Source organism: Oreochromis aureus, linkage group 12, assembly GCF_013358895.1.
Source record: "Oreochromis aureus strain Israel breed Guangdong linkage group 12, ZZ_aureus, whole genome shotgun sequence".
Classification (NCBI taxonomy): domain Eukaryota; kingdom Metazoa; phylum Chordata; class Actinopteri; order Cichliformes; family Cichlidae; genus Oreochromis; species Oreochromis aureus.
Window position 1 is genome coordinate 19811776 of NC_052953.1, and position 20462 is coordinate 19832237.

A 20462-nucleotide genomic window follows, 5' to 3' on the forward strand; every position below is an offset into this window, starting at 1 on the left:
TTAATTAAGTAAAATTTTATTTCCCACATTTATCAACATACAATAGTTATGGGAAAGGACAGTTTGTTAATGAATGAAAAATACTGGATTTTACAATACAAAGTCAAACCTAATCTGCATCTTTTAAAAAAAAGAAAAAGAAAAAAAATAACAGGAAAAACAAAACATGCACAATACAAGATTTAGCATATACATGGGTAAACTAATGAAGAGAAAAAAAAAATGGAAACGATATGAATGTAACTGCACAGGTTGCGTGAGAGCAGTTCTATAACCATCAAAATACGGAATCATAAATTAAAAAAAATTCTTCTAAAAATCAAATTCCACAAAAGGAACGATCAAGAGCTTCTCCTTCAGTAAGGTCTGTCTCTGCGCTCCTGACGATGGTCCCTACAAACAAAACCAAGAAAGGACACCAAACACTTCAGTTTCAGTTCCATGTCCAAATTCAGCATTAGAAGGTAGTCATAAAACTACTTAGAGTACTAAGACTGCTACTTAAGTTCACATTTCACATAGTCTAAATCCTACCTCATATCCATCTTGCCCCCTGGTGGTCCCATTCCTCTTCCACCTCTGCCACCCATTCGGTCCATCGGTGGTCCTCCACGGCCGGCCCCACGGAACCCTCCCCTGTCCATTCCACCACGTCCTCTGAATCCACCTCGGTCACCTCCCCAGCCTCCACGGAAACCTCCAGGGCCGCCGGGTCCACCGGGCCCTCCGGCTCCTGCTGGACCGCCACGGTCCATACCTCTGCCACCACGCATTCCCATTCCACCTCTGCCACGGTCACCTCCATGGGGAAATGGAGGGCCACCACCCAACCCTTCTGGTTTGGGAGCTTTGCATTGGTTACACTCCATTCTCCAGGCAAAATTCTGATTGCCACAACCCCTGGAAGCACGGATAACATAAATTAAAAAGTTCTGACAAACCAACAGAGTGTATCAAAAAACCAAGACTGTACACAATGAAAAAAATACATACGGATTAGGACACTCCCAGTCGCCGGCTCTCTGCTGCATGTTGCCTCCTGTCGGTCCACCTCTGCCCATACCGCGTGGACCACCTCGTGGGACAAAACCACCACGGTCTCCGCCACGGCCCATCATACCTGATATTATAAGGAAATCACAGCACCTTTAAATCATGAAGCTGGACTCGGGCTATTTTAGCATGCAGTTCACATAAAACACGCTACAGGGCCCCTCTGTGAGTTTATCTAAACTGAAACTACTGTCAATTAAGATTTACACAAGTACAGCAATAACAGCATGAAATACAGTCCAACACTACCAAAATTTACCTCCACGTCCCATCATGCCATCTCGCATAGGCATACCACCTCTCATTCCACCCATCATGGGTTTTCGGCGTGCCATGGACACCTTAAGTCTTCTGCCTTGGAACTCTTTTCCTAATATTTAAAGAAAGAAGAAATTGTTTACTAATAATATTACTACTACTACTACTACTACTACTAATAATAATAAAGACTTGATGTTGATGAACTGTACCATCAAAATGCTCCACAGCTGCTTTGGCACAAACTGGCTCCTCATAGGACAGAGTGGCATCCCCCTTTGGCTTTCCAGAGTCCTTGTCTGTGTATATGTTAATCGCAGGCTGGCCAAGTCTGCGGTTAATCTTGATGTGTAGAAAGAAGAGGGGAAGGAAAAAAAACATTTACTTTATTGTTAATTAGGTGTGTTTGCAACTACATTTAGAATAAAGTGTTCTTACCCTAATCGGACCGACGTGTTTGAAGAATTCAGCCATTTCCTCCAGGTTAGCCTTCTCAGTCAATCCTGTGATATAAATTGTGCTGTTCTCCGAGTCATCCTGCTCTTCTGGGCGTCCTACGAGAAACCCATTTACAACATGTTTTTGTTTTGTTTTTTTAAACAGTTATTAAAAATAATAATAATAACAATAATGATTTTAAAAAAAGCTGTACAGAGTTTATGAAACACCAATATCAAGAAACTTCACAAGAGTTTAGTGACTCACCCATCTCACGCTCGTTGTCGCCCATAGGTCCTGTGGTCCATCAGTCAGGGGGAAAGAAACAGATTGAGACAAGTCAGTGTTGCGAACACTTGCTTAGTAAACTCCACCTAAAGAGTACTACAAAACATAATCCAGACACTCCCTTATAGACGCATCAGCCATATTGGGAAAAGTTGAAAATAGCACCTTAAGGTACACGCAATTCCCACAAGTGATATATTGAATTGAAAATAGGACACCTTTGACCCTTTGGCAAATATTTGTGTGTCATTTGAAAAGCCTCTTAGACCAGTAGCAAATCCTCAAAAAAAACCCAGGAATTCTGCTGAGATTTCTTAAAGCAGTAACAAAACGCATTCGAGTTGAAATTTGTGATTAACCTTTTGAAAACTCAGTGTCAAACCATAAGCAGTGACTGAATTATACAGTACCCCAGAGAAAATGGTCTCAGGCATTGGGAAAAAAAAAATAATTTCCAATATTTTCAGATGTGTTTGTGTAAATAAATTTTGACGACCACAAAGTATGTCACATCAATACTCGAGGCATATTTGCTCAAAAAAGTTTAAGTCTTTGAAAGGACTAACCAGTGTAATACTCGTTAACTTACCACCAGGCTTACTGAAGCCACCTCTGTCTCCAGCGCTGCTATGGGGGAATAAATGGAGATATGAAGGCGATTTCCCTTTTACAGCCACTTCCATGGCTCGAGCAAAGTGGCTTGATTGAGGGAGTAATCAAAACATTCTAACTAGCCGGACAGCAACTTTCACATAATTAAATTCCCCATAATCAGAAATACATAATATAACTGAGGGGATTAGTTTAGGAATTATGTGCCATTCCTTAGTTAGCTAAAAACAACTTCAGAAACATTTTTTAGTAGTGGATACATATGAAAAAAAAAATATAATAATAACTAACATTTTTTACTGGTATTTAAATTGTGACAAAGCCCAAACATTTGTACACAGAAAAGATTTCAGATGCATTGATGGAATACAGTTTTACCCAAAAACAAACTATGGCCGCACTAACATTACTTCTAAGGAAAATTACAGCACAAGCAGATATTACACAGATGTAAAATAAGACAATGCATCTGAAATTTCACAAGAAGGCCTGGCGATTACATTCACCAGGTAATAAAAACAAATACAAGTATACATGTTTCCAAACAAAACACCAAAACTTTTTTTTCTTCTTCTTAAACAGAGTTTACCAAGGGAAATTAAAAACAAAGACTTGGTCGCTTAAAGAACCCATCATGCTCATAAAAACCACCATCCTCAGTTCTTGAAAAATGGCAGACCTTGAATCTTTGTTAAAGCTCCTTCTGCTGCTTAAGCTGGCGGCTCTGTACTGAGTACAGATACTTTTTAGAGAAAAGATGGTTTTAAATGGCTCTCACTGTTACCTGTACGGTATAAATGTGACAAAGCATGTTAAAAAGTGCTCAAAAGAAAGTGATCAAACAGTTGTATTCCAAACCACAAAAACAATTCAAAACATTTCAGAATGACATAACGTGCCCCCCACCTCCCCCCAGAATATATAAATATACCTGTGCAAAGCTAAACCTAAGCTAATCTTGAAATTTAATGATAGAAACATGCTACACTGCACCTGAAATACAATGATGTAATTTTATTTATGCTTTCTAACTGAGAACTATTTTGTTTATATTACACTTCAAAGTGTGGCCTTGTATGAGATTTGCTGAAATATTTCAGTGTCTCTGTGTGTGCATTTGCGCCACCAAAAACCAGAGATGTCATGCAGAACCCTCTTTCTTAAAAAGGAAAGGAAAAAAAAAGAAAGAAAGAAAACACAAAAACAAAAAACTTTTGCCACTGAAAGATAACCATGAAAAATACTAAACACACCTTAAAATGGACACCTGAAATGAACACCCGATGATGCCCGTGCATTTCTGCCACAAAACTGCTCATTCAAGCTTTGGGCAGGAGTCTTTCCCAACAGAAGGAACCCCCCCCCCCCGAAAAAAAACCCCTGTCATGTCACCAATATTCACATTAATGGCTGCTGATGTAAAACTTGATAACGCAAGTATGAATTTTGAATAGTCTTTTTAAACCTTTAAACAGCCGTTCTAAACCAAAGCAAATGTGCAGCACAACATGGCGGCACAACCTCTGATGAACTTCAAACACCTGAAATATGTCTCTGTAACCGTTTTAATTTGGTAGAAATCACATCTGCACAATTGACAACCTGTTCCAATGATCAATCTGTAGCAAGACAATTTTCTTGTCTATTAAATGGAAGTACCAGAGAGAGAGGGGGAGGGAAAAAAAGTGTCCAGGATGCGTTCCAATTACCTTATCATGAGAAATACATTTTCACAAGACCCTTAAAACAAGTATAGCGCACCCAAAAGCTGTTTTGAGTTTTGACTAATGACAAAACAAAAATCCACTTTGGACTGAATGCATCTGCACTAACCACCCCATGAGAAATCTTTATATATTTTTGAGAACAGATGGGTCTGTGTATACCTTCAATAAGCCCTGTTTTCCCATGCCGTCAATGTCAAAAAAACCACTATACCTACATTTTTCTTTCCTCCAGCTGTCAAAGACACCAAAAAAAAAAAAAAAAAACAGCCAATATATGGCTGGAAAATAACCACGTGTATCAGAAAATTAACCAGGATTTTGAAATTTATTAAAACTCCCTCTGTGCGCTTTGCTGTTAATGTAGGCTTACATTTCTTACTTTTTTTTTTTTTTTGCTTGAATGGTTAGTTAAAAAAAAGGAGAAAAAAAAAACTGAACATAAAAGTAACCCTTGAAAGATTTTTTTTTTTTTTTTTGGTTAAAAGAAAAAAACACAAACAACAAAACTTATTTTGGTCCAAGAGATGACACCAAATGAGAAACTACTTTTAGGAATAATGTCAGCGTGGCAAATGACAAAAATTCTTGAAATAGATGGTTAATTACTGTGTCTTCTTGTAATTGATGTCATTTACTTTTTAGGGGTTTTTTTTAAACAACCATTTACACATCTAGATTAACTTAAAGTGCCATTTCCCGCCTTTTTTGGCATTTTCTCAACCCACTGAAATAGGGACAAATACATATTGTCACCGGTAGCTCTTTAGAAACCTATGAGACTCTGAAAAACCACCAATGAATTGCCAAAAAATGATTAATAAATAAAACTTATCAAGAAAATGTACTGACCCAAATACTGCACTCTAGTAAAACACAAACGGGCATGTGAAATGGAACTTAATGTGCTACATGAGCCCAGCGTCCATTTATACATTTCTTAAAATACCTGTCGTGATATATGACCTTACAGGACTAGACTCCAGCATCTCCAGCATCTAACTGTATTATTCCAGTTAGTTACCCTATAGAGAATAATTCAGCATGCTGAGAAACTGAACTGGTGGGAAACTAAAGAAAGTAGGGTTAGAATTCTGTATGTATTTATGTAGATATTCTTACAGATTGTACCATGTTCCCTGACAAACGTTGAAATCTGAAACTACGTTTTTCTATCCTATACTGTTGATACTGCCCAGTAATCAAATCATGGTCTAGGATATAAGCTGTCCAACCTAAATTTTATGCACAGGTCTGTGATCAAAATCTGCACTTTTTTTCCTTCTTCTTACCTTTGGCCAAGAGAGAGGCAGGGTTGAGACAAAACTCATTCTTATTGCTGGCATATACAACATATGCCACTGCATGTATTATACTAGATACATGCAATTCATTAGAGCTGATTGCTGATGAATCAGTATCAAATACTAATAAATTCCCCTTACAAGACTGCCGTTATGTTTTACTGTATTCTGATGTTACAGCAGGGTTTGTCTCAGCTCTGCCTCAAATGGCAACGGCACCTGCAGAGACTGAATAAATGTGAGATTAAGTGCTTAAGAAAGACACTTACCCCATGCCGCGCCCCATGCCTCCACGCCCACGATGCATCATTCCACCTCGGTCAAAGTCCCTTCCAGGGCCCCTGCTCTCCCCTACTCCAGGGTACCGCGTAGGCTCAGAGCCTGGATAACCAGAACCTCCACCCTGCCCATCCTGCCTGTAACTGTCTACAAGAGGAACAACAACATCAAAACATGCAGTCGTCACAGAATGATCACAGTGGAATTGAACACATGTGTTTAGCTGAGAGAACAGCTGTTTAGGCAGGAGGAAAGCAAAGCTTACTGTAATGGCTGGACTGGTTGTAACTGGGTGGTCCACCTTGCTGGTTGTACTGGTTGGCTGGAGGCTGCCCGTATGATCCACCGGCCTGAGGAGGGTAAGCAGGAGGAGCTTGTTGCTGTGGCTGGGTCTGCTGTTGGTATCCCTGCTGCTGGTTGTAGCCTGCCTGCTGGCCTTGGTAACCAGGTTGTTGACCATATGCTGCTGGCTGGGAGTAGCTGTTCTGGCTGTAAGTAGCTGGCTGGCTGTTAGCATTGTAACTGATGGAGACAAAGCAAAGACAGAATGTAAGTAATCCGATAAGCATGTTCTTCTGGAATTCCCATGTTTTGTTGTTGTCAGATGAGATGTCCATACCTCTGAGGGGCAGTGGGAGCAGCCTGTTGGCCATAACCAGGGTAGGCAGACTGAGCCGTGTATCCTGGCTGAGAGCCATAAGACTGGGAGGCAGCTGGAGCAGCAGCAGCAGGAGTACTGTCATAACCACTGGCTCCGTAACCCTGGGTTGACTGTGAATAGCTGTGAGTAGCAGACTGGGCAGCAGGGTAGCCAGCTGTACAAAAGACATCACATATCACAAAGGGAAAAAAAGAAATTTGATATTCATTCCTGTTAATTTTTCAGGAATCAATACAAGCTTTGCCACATTGTAATTTGACTGTTTAACAACAGAATAATTTAAAAAAAACAAAAACTGACCTGATGCTGGTTGGCCATATGATCCAGATCCATACTGTTGCTGCTGCTGGGGGTAGCCTCCAGCTGCAGGTGTTGTCTGACTGTAACTGCTATCAGCAGCTGCTGCAGCAGGTTGGGTATATGAGCCATAATTCTGCTGGCCATAGCTTTGCTGAAAGAGCAAATACAGTAGCCATTAGGCAAAATAAACCTCAACTAAGCATTATTTAAAAGCTCCATTTGCTTAAAGCACAAACAACCTATGACTGCCAGCAGTAAACAAATAACCATCCCAGGTTTTCCCCACAATTATTAAATGTTTTAAGCACAAGGCATGCTTTGATCAAATCTGCACAATTAAATCAATAATGGTACCTGAGCAGATTGTCCATAATTCTGTGAGGGCTGGGCAGCATAGGAAGCATACCTGTAAACATATGCATCAAAATTTTAGGATCACCAGAAATCCGGGTACTGCCTGAAAAAACATATCATGCTGTGCACTGTTTAAAAATGGTCTTTATCTAAAAGATGTTTACTACGATCTAAAGAAGGTCACAAAAACACCAAAAGTAATCCATGTTTGGATATCGATTTTTAAAAAAAATTATACAGGTTTACATTTGCATCCACCCTAATCTCCGCTTTGTTTCCTTTCTTCGAAAGAATTAGGTCATATTGGATGGTTAAAAATCTCTAAGCCATTTTAATAAAGGTAACTGAAAAATCTTACCCCTGTTGAGCCCCGGTCTGGTTGTAGGAGCTGTAATCTGTAAATGGGGAAAAAGGTTAATTTAAAAAAATAAAACAAAAAACAATAGAGTCTCAGATCTCAGCGCGCGAGCCGCACGTTACAGGCCCGTTCTTATGTCGCCATTCAAAACCGAGACAACTGAGCCAACTGAGCCATTCACTAAACCTAAACACTACCTCACAGCTAACGAAACCAGTCAGACATCGACGCACCCGTTAAACAGGATTCATTTTAAATCGGTAATATGCGGAAAAACCCAGTGTGCGCAAATGAAAAAACATATCCGGAGTAAATACCACAAAGACTCGACGTGCTAACTTGTCTAGGCCTCGGACGCGGAGGGAACTGGGTTCATGTTATTCAATAAAGAAAAGTGGCTAAAAAAGACGAACTATGCAAACATACTCACAATTAGGATACATTCATGCAAATTAATGTTTCAATAAATAACAAAATTTACTTTAAAAGTCAGTAATTGTCGCATTTTTTTTTACTCACCCGAAGCAGACGCCATTTTAGTGTGCCTATAAGAGACGAATGGACGAAGAATGCTACCGCAGAAGTGCAACTCTCTTCGCGGCAACCGCGAAATCTCGCGACATAACGCGATACTGTTTGGGGGCTGTTGTAGCGAAAGCATTACAGGTTTACAAATCAGATTAGATCAGGGGTGTCCAAAGTCCGAGTTGGCCCGCGGTCCATTTTTAATTGGCCCTCAAGTAATTTTATAAATAGAATAGAAAATGGCCCGCACTTCAACTTTTGCTTGAGTGTATTGCACTTCTTAGTTTTAACACCAGGGGGAGCTACTGTTGATCAAGGCAGTTGGTCTACCAAAAAGGACAATCACAGAAGAAATTTACCCCAAGTTACCAAACATGGCAGAAGCAAAAGGTAGAAAGTAGTGATGGCCAAATGAAGCTTTCTGAAGCACTGAAGCTTGTATTGAAAAACGGTTCATTACTCGAAGCTTTTCAACACAGTCCTCTCTGGTGACATCTGGTGGCCAAAAATATGAAGAGCAGCTTGAATCCACAAAATAAAACCAACTGCTTCATAATGATAGCCCACTATACAGAGTGGAACTCTGTCTCATATTGGGCTGCTGTTGTGTTGCTTTGAACGTGTATTTTTTGGTGTTAAAAAATGTAGTTTATTTGTTTAATAAATAATTTTGACCAGTAAACTTTCCTTGTGTGAACATGCACCATGGTTTGGTCTTTCTTTGCTTGTGACTTCTTGATGTTGGTAAATACAATAATTGAAAAATACCACGTTACATATAACATACATATAATAATGCACATTATGCAGTATGCTTCTGCTGTGAGGTCCTGCCTCCATGTACTTATGCATTTAATCTCTAGACGGGTATATTTATAAATAATATTATATTAGGAAATTTTCCTATACATATTTTTGACCTGGGGTAGAATTGATTGTGAAATGGAAAGGGAAAATGCTTATGAACTTGCAAATTAATAACATGATGCATTTAAGGAAACCCTTTTTCATTTTTATTTAAGAAGAAAATTAGTTCCACTGTGCGATGGCCGAATCTGTTCCTTTTCGTGGAGATAATTTCTCCTGCCTTAAGGAAAATCCCTTCACATGGCACAGAAGAGGCTAGAGTGCAGAAAAACTGGTAGAGATGCAGTTATGGCTCCACAAACTATCGGCTAAAGAGAATAAATAAATTAAATTGCTGCACATTTTGTAGACTAACATTGTAAGATTATTTTTTTAAATAAAATATATCTTTTTATAACATTAAATGTTACGAGTCAAATGGAAGTTATTTACTGATATTTATATTATGAAAAGCAGATTTTTTACATTTTAAGTTTTTCCCGTTTTCAGATAAAATAAAGACGCACAAAACAAAAGCAAACAGCCAGAACACAAAGCTGGAAAACCCACCCGATTGACCAGAATCAACTCAAAATACTCCCACACAACAGAACCAAATCTCTCAGTAGAATGATCAGTGGTTCGCTATCTGTCACCATCAAGACACTCCACAAATCCCGTGAATGATTCACTTCGTTCCATTTGAATCAGATACCGAAGCAGTTGCGTGCGTAATAAAGCTTCGGACGTCACTGGTCACGTGACTTTTGCCAAACGAAGCAAGCCTCGACACAGTGCTTCTGAACCAGTGTGTTGTTTTTTTCGACACACGCTCCGGAGCGTCAGCTTCAAGCGGGCCATCACTAGTAGAAAGTGTGTAATGAACCGCTGATCTGTACCATAAGTCATCCTTGCGGGGGTTGTCGGAACTGTATGCGCAGTCGCACTAAGGACAGATGTGCTCAGAGGCATGCCCCGTAACGTGTATGAGAGGTCTGTCGTGCGGCAGGAATAAGTTGTACAAAGTCCATCTTAGACATGTGTGTCATGCAAGCTAGCAGCATCCCATGAGAAACGGGCCGAAGTGTTTAAGTGTTCACCGGAGTTTGCACCCTTGGCAAGCGGACTGAGGTATGTGATGAGAGGTGATCTGTTGTTATATTTTATTTAACCGAACTGTGTAACCCCTTGATGCTGTTTGAAGTAACCCCTTTTTGTTTTATTTAATCTGTGACTGTATATCTCAGAATTACTTGTTTGAACTTACCTGAATTAACTTGAGCTCATTGTTGTTATTGCTCATTGTTATACTTCAAAAGGACTGTACGGGTATCAATTTTTTCTTGTTTTATAGTTTTCACGGTGCTCAATGTCCAGAGAATGAGGCGTGTGTGGTGAGGAAATAAATGGCTGCACCCGTTAGAGACTCTTCTGTCATTCTTGATGCCAAGGGCTGCTACAAAGTGAGTGCAGAAAATTTCAGACACGGTGGGAGAGTGAATATTTTTTCAAAGAATTAAAGGGGAAGTGTGTCTGTTTGATCTGCACTGAAACTGTGGCAGTTATGAAAGAGTATAATGTACGACGTCATTATGAAACCAAACATCAGGCCTATGCATCCTACACTGGTGCTGATCGAGAGCAGAAATTAAAGCAAAGGGTAGCTAAAAGGCTCCAATAGCCAGTTATGAGGTCGCCCAACTCATCGCAAGACATGGTAAGCCTTTTTCAGATGGAGACCTCATAAAACGCTGCCTCGTTAAAGTCACCGAAATAATGTGCCCGGAAAAAGTGCAGGACTTCAACAACGTCAGCATGTCCAGAAATACAGTTGTGCCACGCACTGAAGACTGTCAGCCAACATTAAACTGCAACTGTCTGATAAAGCTGTGCTTTTGATTTTTAGTCCATCGCATGCGATGAGAGCACCGATGCCACAGACACCGCACAGCTGCTAATTTTTTTTTTTTTTTGCGGGGAGTGGACGAGAGCACGAGCACTTTAGGTGAGTAAAAACTACATTCCACAGTACCCGCGTGTTAATATGCATGCATGTGCAGGTACACATGCTTCAAATATCAATAATGCGCATCAATTCTGTCACTACCCTGCTTTTGCGCACCACTTTCTTATATGCGTTTTTCTTGTTAACACACAGAGTACACACCGCTGTGCACAGCGCACGCACACGCAAAGTCAGCTGATCTCATCTGATGCAGATCTGCTCCTTGATCAAGTGACATTTGTCCGGATTTCTGGCACGAGTGGCGTACGATGAGCACCGCGGCTGGATGGCCCGATTTACATACCCAGCGCAGCTGATACTCACCAGAATAATTTACTAAAATTATATGCACTCCTGTTATTAAGTCCAGTTCAGTCTGTTAATGTTGATAACCGTTTCAAACGAACGTTAATAGGTGTGTTGCTAAGCCTAAGAACTTAAATAATAAGCTTGAAATGTACCCGTCCCATTTTCCCCTTTATTGTTTTTCCTCTGTACTGTAAATCTTCTGTCCAAGAAGAAATCTGCTGCTGTTCTGAGAATGAGCTACCAAAGCTTTTTCTGAATAAATCAATAAAGATCCATTTATGGAAAGCTGTGATGAAGGCAGTTTTGTCTTTAATTATATTCAACAATATAACACATTTGACCACTTTTAAATGATTTTTCTAACATTAATACACTACAGTTAAGGTTATATACCTAATTTCTAGTAAGTGGCCCAGCCCCTCCTATATTTTTATGTATGTGGCCCTCAGGGATAAAAGTTTGGACACCCCTGGTCTAAAGTCTTTCATCTTTAATAAAATAATCAGCGTTCTTCTCTACCAGGTGTAACAACTGAGTTTAACATCCAGGCATCCATGAAAACGGAATTTATGACATTTAACGGAGCTAGAAGTTAGCAGGAAGTTAGCTCGCTAGCTTCTATCTAAATACAACATAGCATGTCCTGACTGCGGGGTTTTGGAAACAAATTAAAACGTACAGCTCTGTTATCACTTCCAACATAAATGAAGACAGAAAACTAAACAGCAGTGACGTTTGTAGGGTTACTGAAGTTTGGCTAACTGGTATATAATGATGTGCTACGTGACCGCTAGCGACACAGCTGTGTTAGCATAATATAAACAAGCTAACTTTTTCCCACTCGATAAAAGTTAACGTGAGTGTTCTCGGTGGTCAGGAACAAATGTAATCGCATGGCAGGATGCTGTAAACGGACCAAACTTCAGCCAGGAGAACAACTGAGATAATCCATCCACAATACTGAGGTTAGTCATTAATATACTGCTGCATGGGCTGGGCTGTAGTTACATCCTAAGGTTTTAAAACTGAGCTTAAATAAATGTTTAGCGGTAATAAAAGCCGAGGGAGGTCAACAGTGATCACTGACTGTTTTAGGAGCTTTTGAGATTAAATAAAAGAAAATACAAAACATTAAACATGTTAACAACACAAAAGCCATATTAAGCGCAGACTACTTTAGGCCGGAAGTAGGATTCGTCACGTCATCACTTAACGACCGGATTCTTCTGTTGTTAATTTTTTTTTAACTTATTAATTTTTAATTAATTTTTAAGTGAGGTTGTTATTGAGTTTAATCGCTTTTTCTTAAAATCCATTCCATTTGAAGTATTTATGAATAAAGTGATAAAGTTCATTTTGAAATATTTAATTATAAAATATCTCTTTATTGTACATTAAATTATCAAGCAATGAATTTTATACATACATACATACATACATACATACACATATATATATATATATATATATATATATATATATATATATATATATATATATAAGTACATATATATAGAAAGTACAAATATTTCTGTCAAAATGTAGGGAGTAAAGTTAAAAGTTGTCAGAAAAAAAATAAATACTCATGCTATTTTTTTTTCAGGACATAGGATTGGCTTCATTTAGTATAGCTTTAAAGTAAAATAATGATCTGAATGCACTGTTTTGTTTTGGGGTGTTTATTGCCTGTCCTGTTTGGTTCTTTAGCCATCAGAATTACTGTCTGAAGGCCAAGAGTGATGCCCAATGGATCATCATGGCCTTGCCATATTGGTCCATTTGATTGACCTTTGTTATTATTATTTATTTATTTTATTTTATTTTATTTTCAGTTGTTAGAGACGGGACAGACATGACTGAGGGATAGGAAAGGGAGAAAGAAAGAAAGAAAGAGAGGGAGGAGGAAAGAAAAACAGAGGGAAGAGAGACAGTGAGAAAGGGCACTTCAAAAAAAAATCTTCTGGAACACCTGTTGAGAGAAGAAAAATCAGAAGAGAAATCAAGCAAAAAGGGAGCAACATAATAAACACAACACCATCGCGATAATCTAGCTAAGAGTAAATAACAGTAGATACTAAATATTGAATGTTATTGTGCAGCACGCAGCATCAACAGCACACAATGTCCTTTGAGGTAGCAGCCAAGACAGGTGTAGTTTGTGTCTGTGAACACCCATGCGTACACCTGTGTGCACACCTGTGTGGATGAGTGCGTTTGTATTCAAAAGGTTTCTCCATGTAACTGCGTTTCTGCTGCTAGACGGTGTGGGGAGCTACAGCCCCGTCCCCAGTGCATGAAGCAGGCATGGAGAAGATCCAGGCCCCAGAGTGCGAGAGCCCAAGGGCGATCATCGGAGGGCAACCGTGCCACCCTCCTGGGAAGAGCTGAGGAGAGCCCCAGACAAGGGGTCACCCGGCAGGGAGTGTGGTGAGGGGAGATAGGCCTCCATACCTTGGAGGGCCTGAGATGTACCCAGACAGAGAGGTGGAGTCTAAGACCCAACCTGACATATAGACAGACGAACAGGCACACACACAGGCAGAAACGTGCATTCCCACCCTCATGGACACAGACAAATATTCGGCACTCACCCAACGTGGAGACAGACACATATGGACACTGTACACACAATCACACTCCCCAAACATACTCTATACTAAATATTTGTAACTAAGTAACTAAGTATTTGTGCTTTGGTACTTCCTGCCTTTGCTTTCTTTTAGAATCACTGTGGAAAGTTTTGAATTAGTAGCTGTTTTAAGGAATGAATACAATGAATATAAGTCGATCAAAGTGCTCAAATACAACCACTCAGACTTAATAAACCAAAGGAAATCAGTTCAGTCCAATTAAATTTTATTTGCAAAATGCCTGTTGACAAGACGCTGCTTCAAGGCACTTTATATTGTAAGGTAAAGACCCTACAATATTACAGAGAAACCCCAACAATCCGAGGACCCCCTATGAGCAAGCACTTGGCGACAGTGGGGAGGAAAAACTGCCTGTTAACAGGCAGAGACCTCCGGCAGAACCAGGCTCAGGAAGGGGCAGCCATCTGCCGCGGCTGGTTGGGGGTGAGGTAGTGACACAGATGGAATGTGTTCATGTCACTTCCTCACAGCAAACAGATGTTATTGTTTTCTGTTGTCTAATATTTTTGGTGTTATAGCAAATACAGGCCCTCCTGTGTTAGAGATGTAACTGCCTCCAGTGTATTTTAAGTAATGTTTTTAACCATATCCCTTAGTGTTGATGTTTATTTAAGAAAAAGTCAATTTATGTTTGTTGACCAGCCTAAAAACTGATTATTTCTTTCAGTGTATGAAAGGGAATGATTGGTTCTAATTGTGCTTTCTGGTGTGGGAACAGGTCGGCAGGTTCCTTAGTGGTGTGGCGACTGGGCTGACGGGGTCTGTTACTTAATTATGGGGGTGTGTTGGTTAATTTTGGGCATCTGTTGCGTAATCTTAGCAGAGTTGTTGGTTAATTTGAGGGGCCTGCTGCTCAAATTCTGCAATGTTTTGCCTACGAGAGGAGGAGGTGAAAAAACGTTTTTCTGTCTTTTGGGGAATACTGCACATGAATCTGGTTGAGCGCCCAACCTCAGACTGCTCATATGATTTCGCCATACAGTTTGACTTGGCCTTGGTGGAAATAGGAGGTAGCGGGGTGTGCTTTGCGCTCACCTCAAGTGTCAGGTGTTTATTTTCTTCAACAAGGCTGGTGTTCTTAGCCTCATATACAGAAAGGATTCGCTGTGTTGTTTCTAACTGCTTTTTGAGTTCGCGATTTTTCCACTCACATCTGTGGAGTTTCTCTATGGCATCTTTGTTTTGAAGTGCAGCCTCCTGATTCAGCATCGACCGCAGTTCTTTATTTTCTTTGTCTTTTCTGTGACCAGTTGTTTATATTTGCATAGCAAGCGGTCCCGGCGGCGCTGGTCAACTACTAATGTGCGACTGGACATGTGCATTTTTCTTTTAGCGTTAAGTTTGTTTGTTAGCCACTGCGAGACTTTTCCTCCATTTCTGCAACGTGTTTGCGGAACTCAGTGGTAGGCTTTAAGGAAATCTCCTCACGCAGGTCCTTTATCTGCTTCGTCAGACCGTCAATTTCCTCTTTTTGTCCTTCAATCGTTTGTCTTTGAATTGAACTCAATTGATTTTCAGTTTCCAGCTGTTTAATTTTTGCTCCTGCTGAAACACCATCTTTTTTATAGTGTGTGAGCTCTTTGTCCACCTTTTCTTTGTCTGTCAAAATCTGGCCCAGCCTTTTCTTAACTACGTTGCGCTCCTCCTCGACACAGGCAAGTTGTTTGGCCTGTGCCGTCTGCGCTTCTGCCTGCTTTTGTTTGACGAGCTCCAGTTGATTTTTCACAGCAAAATACCTGGTCTGAGACTTGGATAGCTCTGCTTGAATCTTTTCTCGTTCGTTATCCTTTTCTTCTGTGTCTTTTGTCAGCGACTTTATGGTGTCCTTAAATTGGCTGATCACGGTCTTAGCCTCAGACAACTCCTTATTAAGTGTTTCACGCTGAGGCAAAAAGTCATCATTTGTCATCTGTATTTTAAGTCTGTGTTCTGTTTCTGTGAGAGCATTTCTCAGACGGACAATCTCATTATCTTGGGACGTCATTTTCTTAAAGGATTTCTGCCTCTCGCGTTCAAGTTTGGCTATTTGTTCTGTTTTCAGCTGCAGGACTTTCTCCAGGTGTTGCACACTAGAACACTGCTTTGAGGCTTTCGTTGTCTCACTTTCTATTTCCACTATTTTCTCTTTTAACTCTTTTGCTAACTTGTTACTATCAAAGTCCTTTGCCAAAAGCAGATCTGACAGTTCATTATTTTTCATTATCAATGCGTGTTTCTCCATAGTTACCCTGTTCTTTTTCTCTTCAAACTCCTCTGCTTTTTTTTTTGCCATTTTTAAGTTCAGCCTTTAATTTCTCTGCTTGCTCCTCCACTGTTTTAAGTCTGTCTCTACATTGAAACAACATGCTAGCCTCTTCAAGATATTCCGATGTCCTTTTTTCAAAGTTTAGCCTCTCTTCTTTGAGCTGGTCCTGGACTCTAAGCTCTTTTTTATCTGTTCTTTTTTTCCTTCAGTTCTTTTACTTTTACGTCTTTTTTTCAGCGGTCACCTGACTTAACTTTTGCTTCAGGACCTCATTTTCTTTGCTCAGTGTGTTGATTTTGACTTGAAGGGAGACAGAAATTCCACGTCGTCTTTTTTTCTTTCTCCTCCCGTCTTTTTTTTCAGTGGCATGTTTCCTTTCCAGGTCTTTGCATTTCTTTTGAAGATCCAGGATTTCTTTCTCATATTTTCCCGATGCAGTCAACTTTTCTGATCCTGCAGGCTTTATCTCACATTTAACCATACGTTTTCTTAGTCGGTCTATTTCAGAAAGATGGGCGCAGGCTTCCCGTTTAAGTCTATCAATATCCGCCACTTGTTCCCTACACACTTTAACAAATTCAGATATTTTTTTCTGTTGGTCCTTGTTTTCAGCCATGAGGCGTTTTTCCTTTTTTTTAAATTTTTCAAGTTTTTTTTGCTGTAATTCTAGTGTGGCAGCCACACTAAATGAATGTAAATGAATGTATTTCATTTGTATTTATATTGTCCGTGCAAAGTTATCAAGTACAACAAGTTATCTACTCATGTAGTGCTTACAGTTTGTGTACATGGGGTGTATTTGTGACTTCTCGTGAAACCTGGCTCCGGCCCCTACAGCTGTCATCAAGAGAATTCAGTGATGTCACAGAACATCACAGTCAAAATTAACAACTGTAGAGGGGCGTGCCAAGATGGCGGAGTGAGTAGACGCTCTCTACCGAGGTCTGCACAGAAAGTTCGTGAACAACGGTAAAACCTCAACTTTATGCTGCTAACACTAACAGTTGACTAAACAAGTGAAATACAGCAATCATAGGGCAAGAAGCAGCAGAAAGTTCCAAGTCTAAGATAGCGCCTGAGAATGCTAACGAGGAGAGTGCTACGCCCAGCAACATGCTAATGGATAGCTTCCATAACTACGCAGCTACTACGGTGGCACTCACGTTAGCCGAAGAAGAAATGGATGAGTTCCCACCTCTCCCTGTCACACCTCTTAAATCGCCAGCTCCGAAGAAGGTGATGTACGAACGCAGCAGCTCTGACGCAGTTGATGTAAACCAGATAATTTCCAGTTTGTCGGCATTAATTAACTCCAGGTCTGATAACATTGAGAGCATGGTGAGAGAAAACTCGAACATGGTGAAAGAGAATACGCTCCAGATTGAGGGTCTGAAAAAGACGATTGATTTTGTGTGCGCGGAAATGAAAGATATGAAGGGAAAGTTTGCGACCTGGAAAAAAAAAAAAAGTAACTAAAGAGGAAGGTCGAGTGGACAACTGCCAACAGAGAATATCTGAGTTGGAAAGATATTCCAGGAGGTGGAATGAAGTCTGGTTGTCCCATGGCTCTGAGCGTTCTAAAACAGATAGATATCCAAAGACCAAAAATCAAGATGCTCGTCAAACTTCACTCCAATTATACAGAAAACCCTAAAAAAGTTCAACCAGTGGCTGCAAAGGGACTTGTCGTTGAAAGGTAGAGTGTTAATTACTAAAGCTGACGAGATATCCCGATTAACATATGCTGCTCTCTCCTTACATCTGGATAAGAAAATTAGTAAAGATATTGACCGTATGCTGTTTAATTTTATATGGAAAAACCGTACGCATTATATTAGAAAAACTGTTGTCATGAATAAGTAATGAGTCAGGTGGGCTTAACGTCTTAGACTTTTCTACTTTAAATAACACTTTCAAAATTAATTGGGCTAAACATTTTCTTAAAAACCCTACCTCTATCTGGAACTTTATACCATATCATATTTTCTCTCGTTTTGGTGGCTTTAATTTTATTTTAAATTGTAATTACAATGTTGAGAAACTCCCTGTAAAACTTTCATCCTTCCATAAGCAAGTCCTCTTAGCGTGGACCCTCATTTATAAACACAACTTCTCACCTCACAAATACCTTATCTGGAACAACAGAGACATTTTATTTAAAAATAAATCACTTTTCCTGGAAACGTGGGTCCAAAATGGGATCCTATTGGTGGCTCAGCTGGTTAATAAAGAGGGACAACTACTTACTTACAACGACTTCATTGCACTATATAATTTTCCAATCAGTGTTCAGGAATTCTCAATGGTGCTTGGTGCCATACCCTCAGGGACTCTAATGTTATATAAAAACACTGACAGCTCAATATCTACCTCAGTCACTCTCCCTGATCCAGCTGAGTCACCAATAGGAACAATCTGCTTTTCACAGGAACTTGGTAACAGCAATAAAGAAAACGTAGTTTATTCCAAGAAGATGTCGTCTCTCTCCCATATGTAATATCTTACTGGAACCGATATGTTCCAGATATCAAGTGGAAGACAGTCTGGATGATCCCCATAAATATTTGATTGTAAATAAGGTGAAGGAAGTCTCATTTAAAATTCTACATAAATGTTATCCAGCCAGTCACTACATGGTAAAATTTAAAAGAGATATAAATACTAACTGTACTTTCTGTGGGGATCATCCAGAAACTGTGACACCTTTTTTGTTACTGTTCTTTTACACAGAGATTCTGGAAGGAATTTAGCAGTTTTGTTATTGTCCATATTTTAAGGGAATTTTTTTTTACGATGGGAAAATGTTTTATTCTGTTTCTTTAAGTTCCCCAAGAGGAATGATAAATGTTTTTTTATGATAAATTTGTTAATACTTTTAGCTAAATTTTTATCCATAAATGTAAGTTTACTAACAAAACACCTTATTTCTGTCATTTTTTTAAGGATGTGGAAATGTATATACAATCAATATCAGACTCTACTAACAAAAAGGCTCTCAAAACAATATATATCTGTGAATTTTTGCGTGTATTCTTGTAACTTTTTACCCCTGGCTTTGTGTGTTCATGTTCTGTTGTTTTGTATACTTCATCTGTTCGTATGTTGTATACTCATTGTTTGTTAAATAAAGTTTAACAAAAAAAAAGAAAATTGGAACAGTAAAAAAAAAAAAAAAAAAATTAACAACTGTATCGGTCGTTAAGTCTAACGTCACTAGCCGTGTCTGGGCCTAAACTCCGCTGCAGGTCCATATATCAAACGATCACTATGGCATTACTGAGAGTTGAAAAACTGTCTAAAGCAGGGGTGTCCAAAGTCCGACTTGGCCCGCGGTCCATTTTTAATTGGCCCTCAATTAATTTTATAAATAGAATAGAAAATGGCCCGCACTTCAACTTTTGCTTGGGTGTATTGCACTTCTTAGTTTTAACACCAGGGGAGCTACTGTTGATCAAGGCAGTTGGTCTACCAAAAGGACAATCACAGAAGAAATTTACCCCAAGTTACCAAACATGGCAGAACCAAAGAAGCAAAAGGTAGAAAGTGAGTGCAGAAAATTTCAGACACGGTGGAGAGTGAATATTTTTCAAAGAATTAAAGGAAAGTGTGTCTGTTTGATCTGCACTGAAACTGTGGCAGTTATGAAAGAGTATAATGTACGACGTCATTATGAAACCAAACATCAGGCCTATGCATCCTACACTGGTGCTGATCGAGAGCAGAAATTAAAGCAAAGGGTAGCTATCCTGCGGGGTCAGCAACAGTATTTTTTCGTGCTCAAATTGTCCAGGAAAAGGCTCCAATAGCCAGTTATGAGGTCGCCCAACTCATCGCAAGACATGGCAAGCCTTTTTCAGATGGAGACCTCATAAAACGCTGCCTCGTTAAAGTCACCGAAATAATGTGCCCGGAAAAAGTGCAGGACTTCAACAACGTCAGCATGTCCAGAAATACAGTTGTGCCACGCACTGAAGACTGTCAGCCAACATTAAACTGCAACTGTCTGATAAAGCTGTGCTTTTGATTTTTAGTCCATCGCATGCGATGAGAGCACCGATGCCACAGACACCGCACAGCTGCTTTTTTTTTTTTTTTTGCGGGAGTGGACGAGAGCACGAGCACTTTAGGTGAGTAAAACTACATTCCACAGTACCCGCGTGTTAATATGCATGCATGTGCAGGTACACATGCTTCAAATATCAATAATGCGCATCAATTCTGTCACTACCCTGCTTTTGCGCACCACTTTCTT

General features: G+C 39.8%; 1 protein-coding gene and 1 long non-coding RNA gene across 3 annotated transcripts; one reads left to right on the forward strand and one right to left on the reverse strand.

The window, feature by feature from the left end:
- ewsr1b (EWS RNA-binding protein 1b) lies at positions 1-8292 on the reverse strand. Of its 2 annotated transcripts, none has more exons than XM_031755486.2 (15): positions 8149-8292; positions 7630-7666; positions 7272-7323; positions 6918-7068; positions 6576-6771; positions 6222-6478; positions 5947-6103; positions 2627-2661; positions 2017-2046; positions 1750-1865; positions 1524-1653; positions 1313-1423; positions 994-1120; positions 535-900; positions 1-393 (listed from the first exon to the last, which is right to left on the reverse strand). In XM_031755486.2, the coding sequence occupies exons 1-15, from the start codon at positions 8288-8290 to the stop codon at positions 357-359; spliced, it is 1944 nt and encodes a 647-aa protein (XP_031611346.2). In that variant the 5' UTR covers positions 8291-8292; the 3' UTR covers positions 1-356. The 2 variants fall into 2 exon arrangements, with proteins under 2 accessions (XP_031611346.2, XP_031611345.2); XM_031755485.2 differs by having other exon boundaries at positions 2627-2664.
- Positions 8293-9786: 1494 nt separating this feature from the next.
- On the forward strand, positions 9787-11159 carry LOC120443143. Its single transcript, XR_005615178.1, has 3 exons — positions 9787-10131; positions 10355-10463; positions 10907-11159. It is a non-coding gene; the product is annotated as an uncharacterized LOC120443143 (long non-coding RNA).
- Positions 11160-20462: the final 9303 nt, after the last annotated feature.

Excerpts from the sequence above, each read along its gene's own strand:
- ewsr1b (XM_031755485.2), bottom strand. The coding sequence starts at position 8,290 with ATGCTTTCGCTACAACAGCCCCCAAACAGTATCGCGTTATGTCGCGAG. Across the intron at positions 6,772-6,917 it reads ATATGGCCAACCAGCATCAG|CTGGCTACCCTGCTGCCCAG; the intron begins GTCAGTTTTTGT and ends TCTTTTGTACAG. Across the intron at positions 1,424-1,523 it reads AGCTGTGGAGCATTTTGATG|GAAAAGAGTTCCAAGGCAGA; the intron begins GTACAGTTCATC and ends TTTAAATATTAG.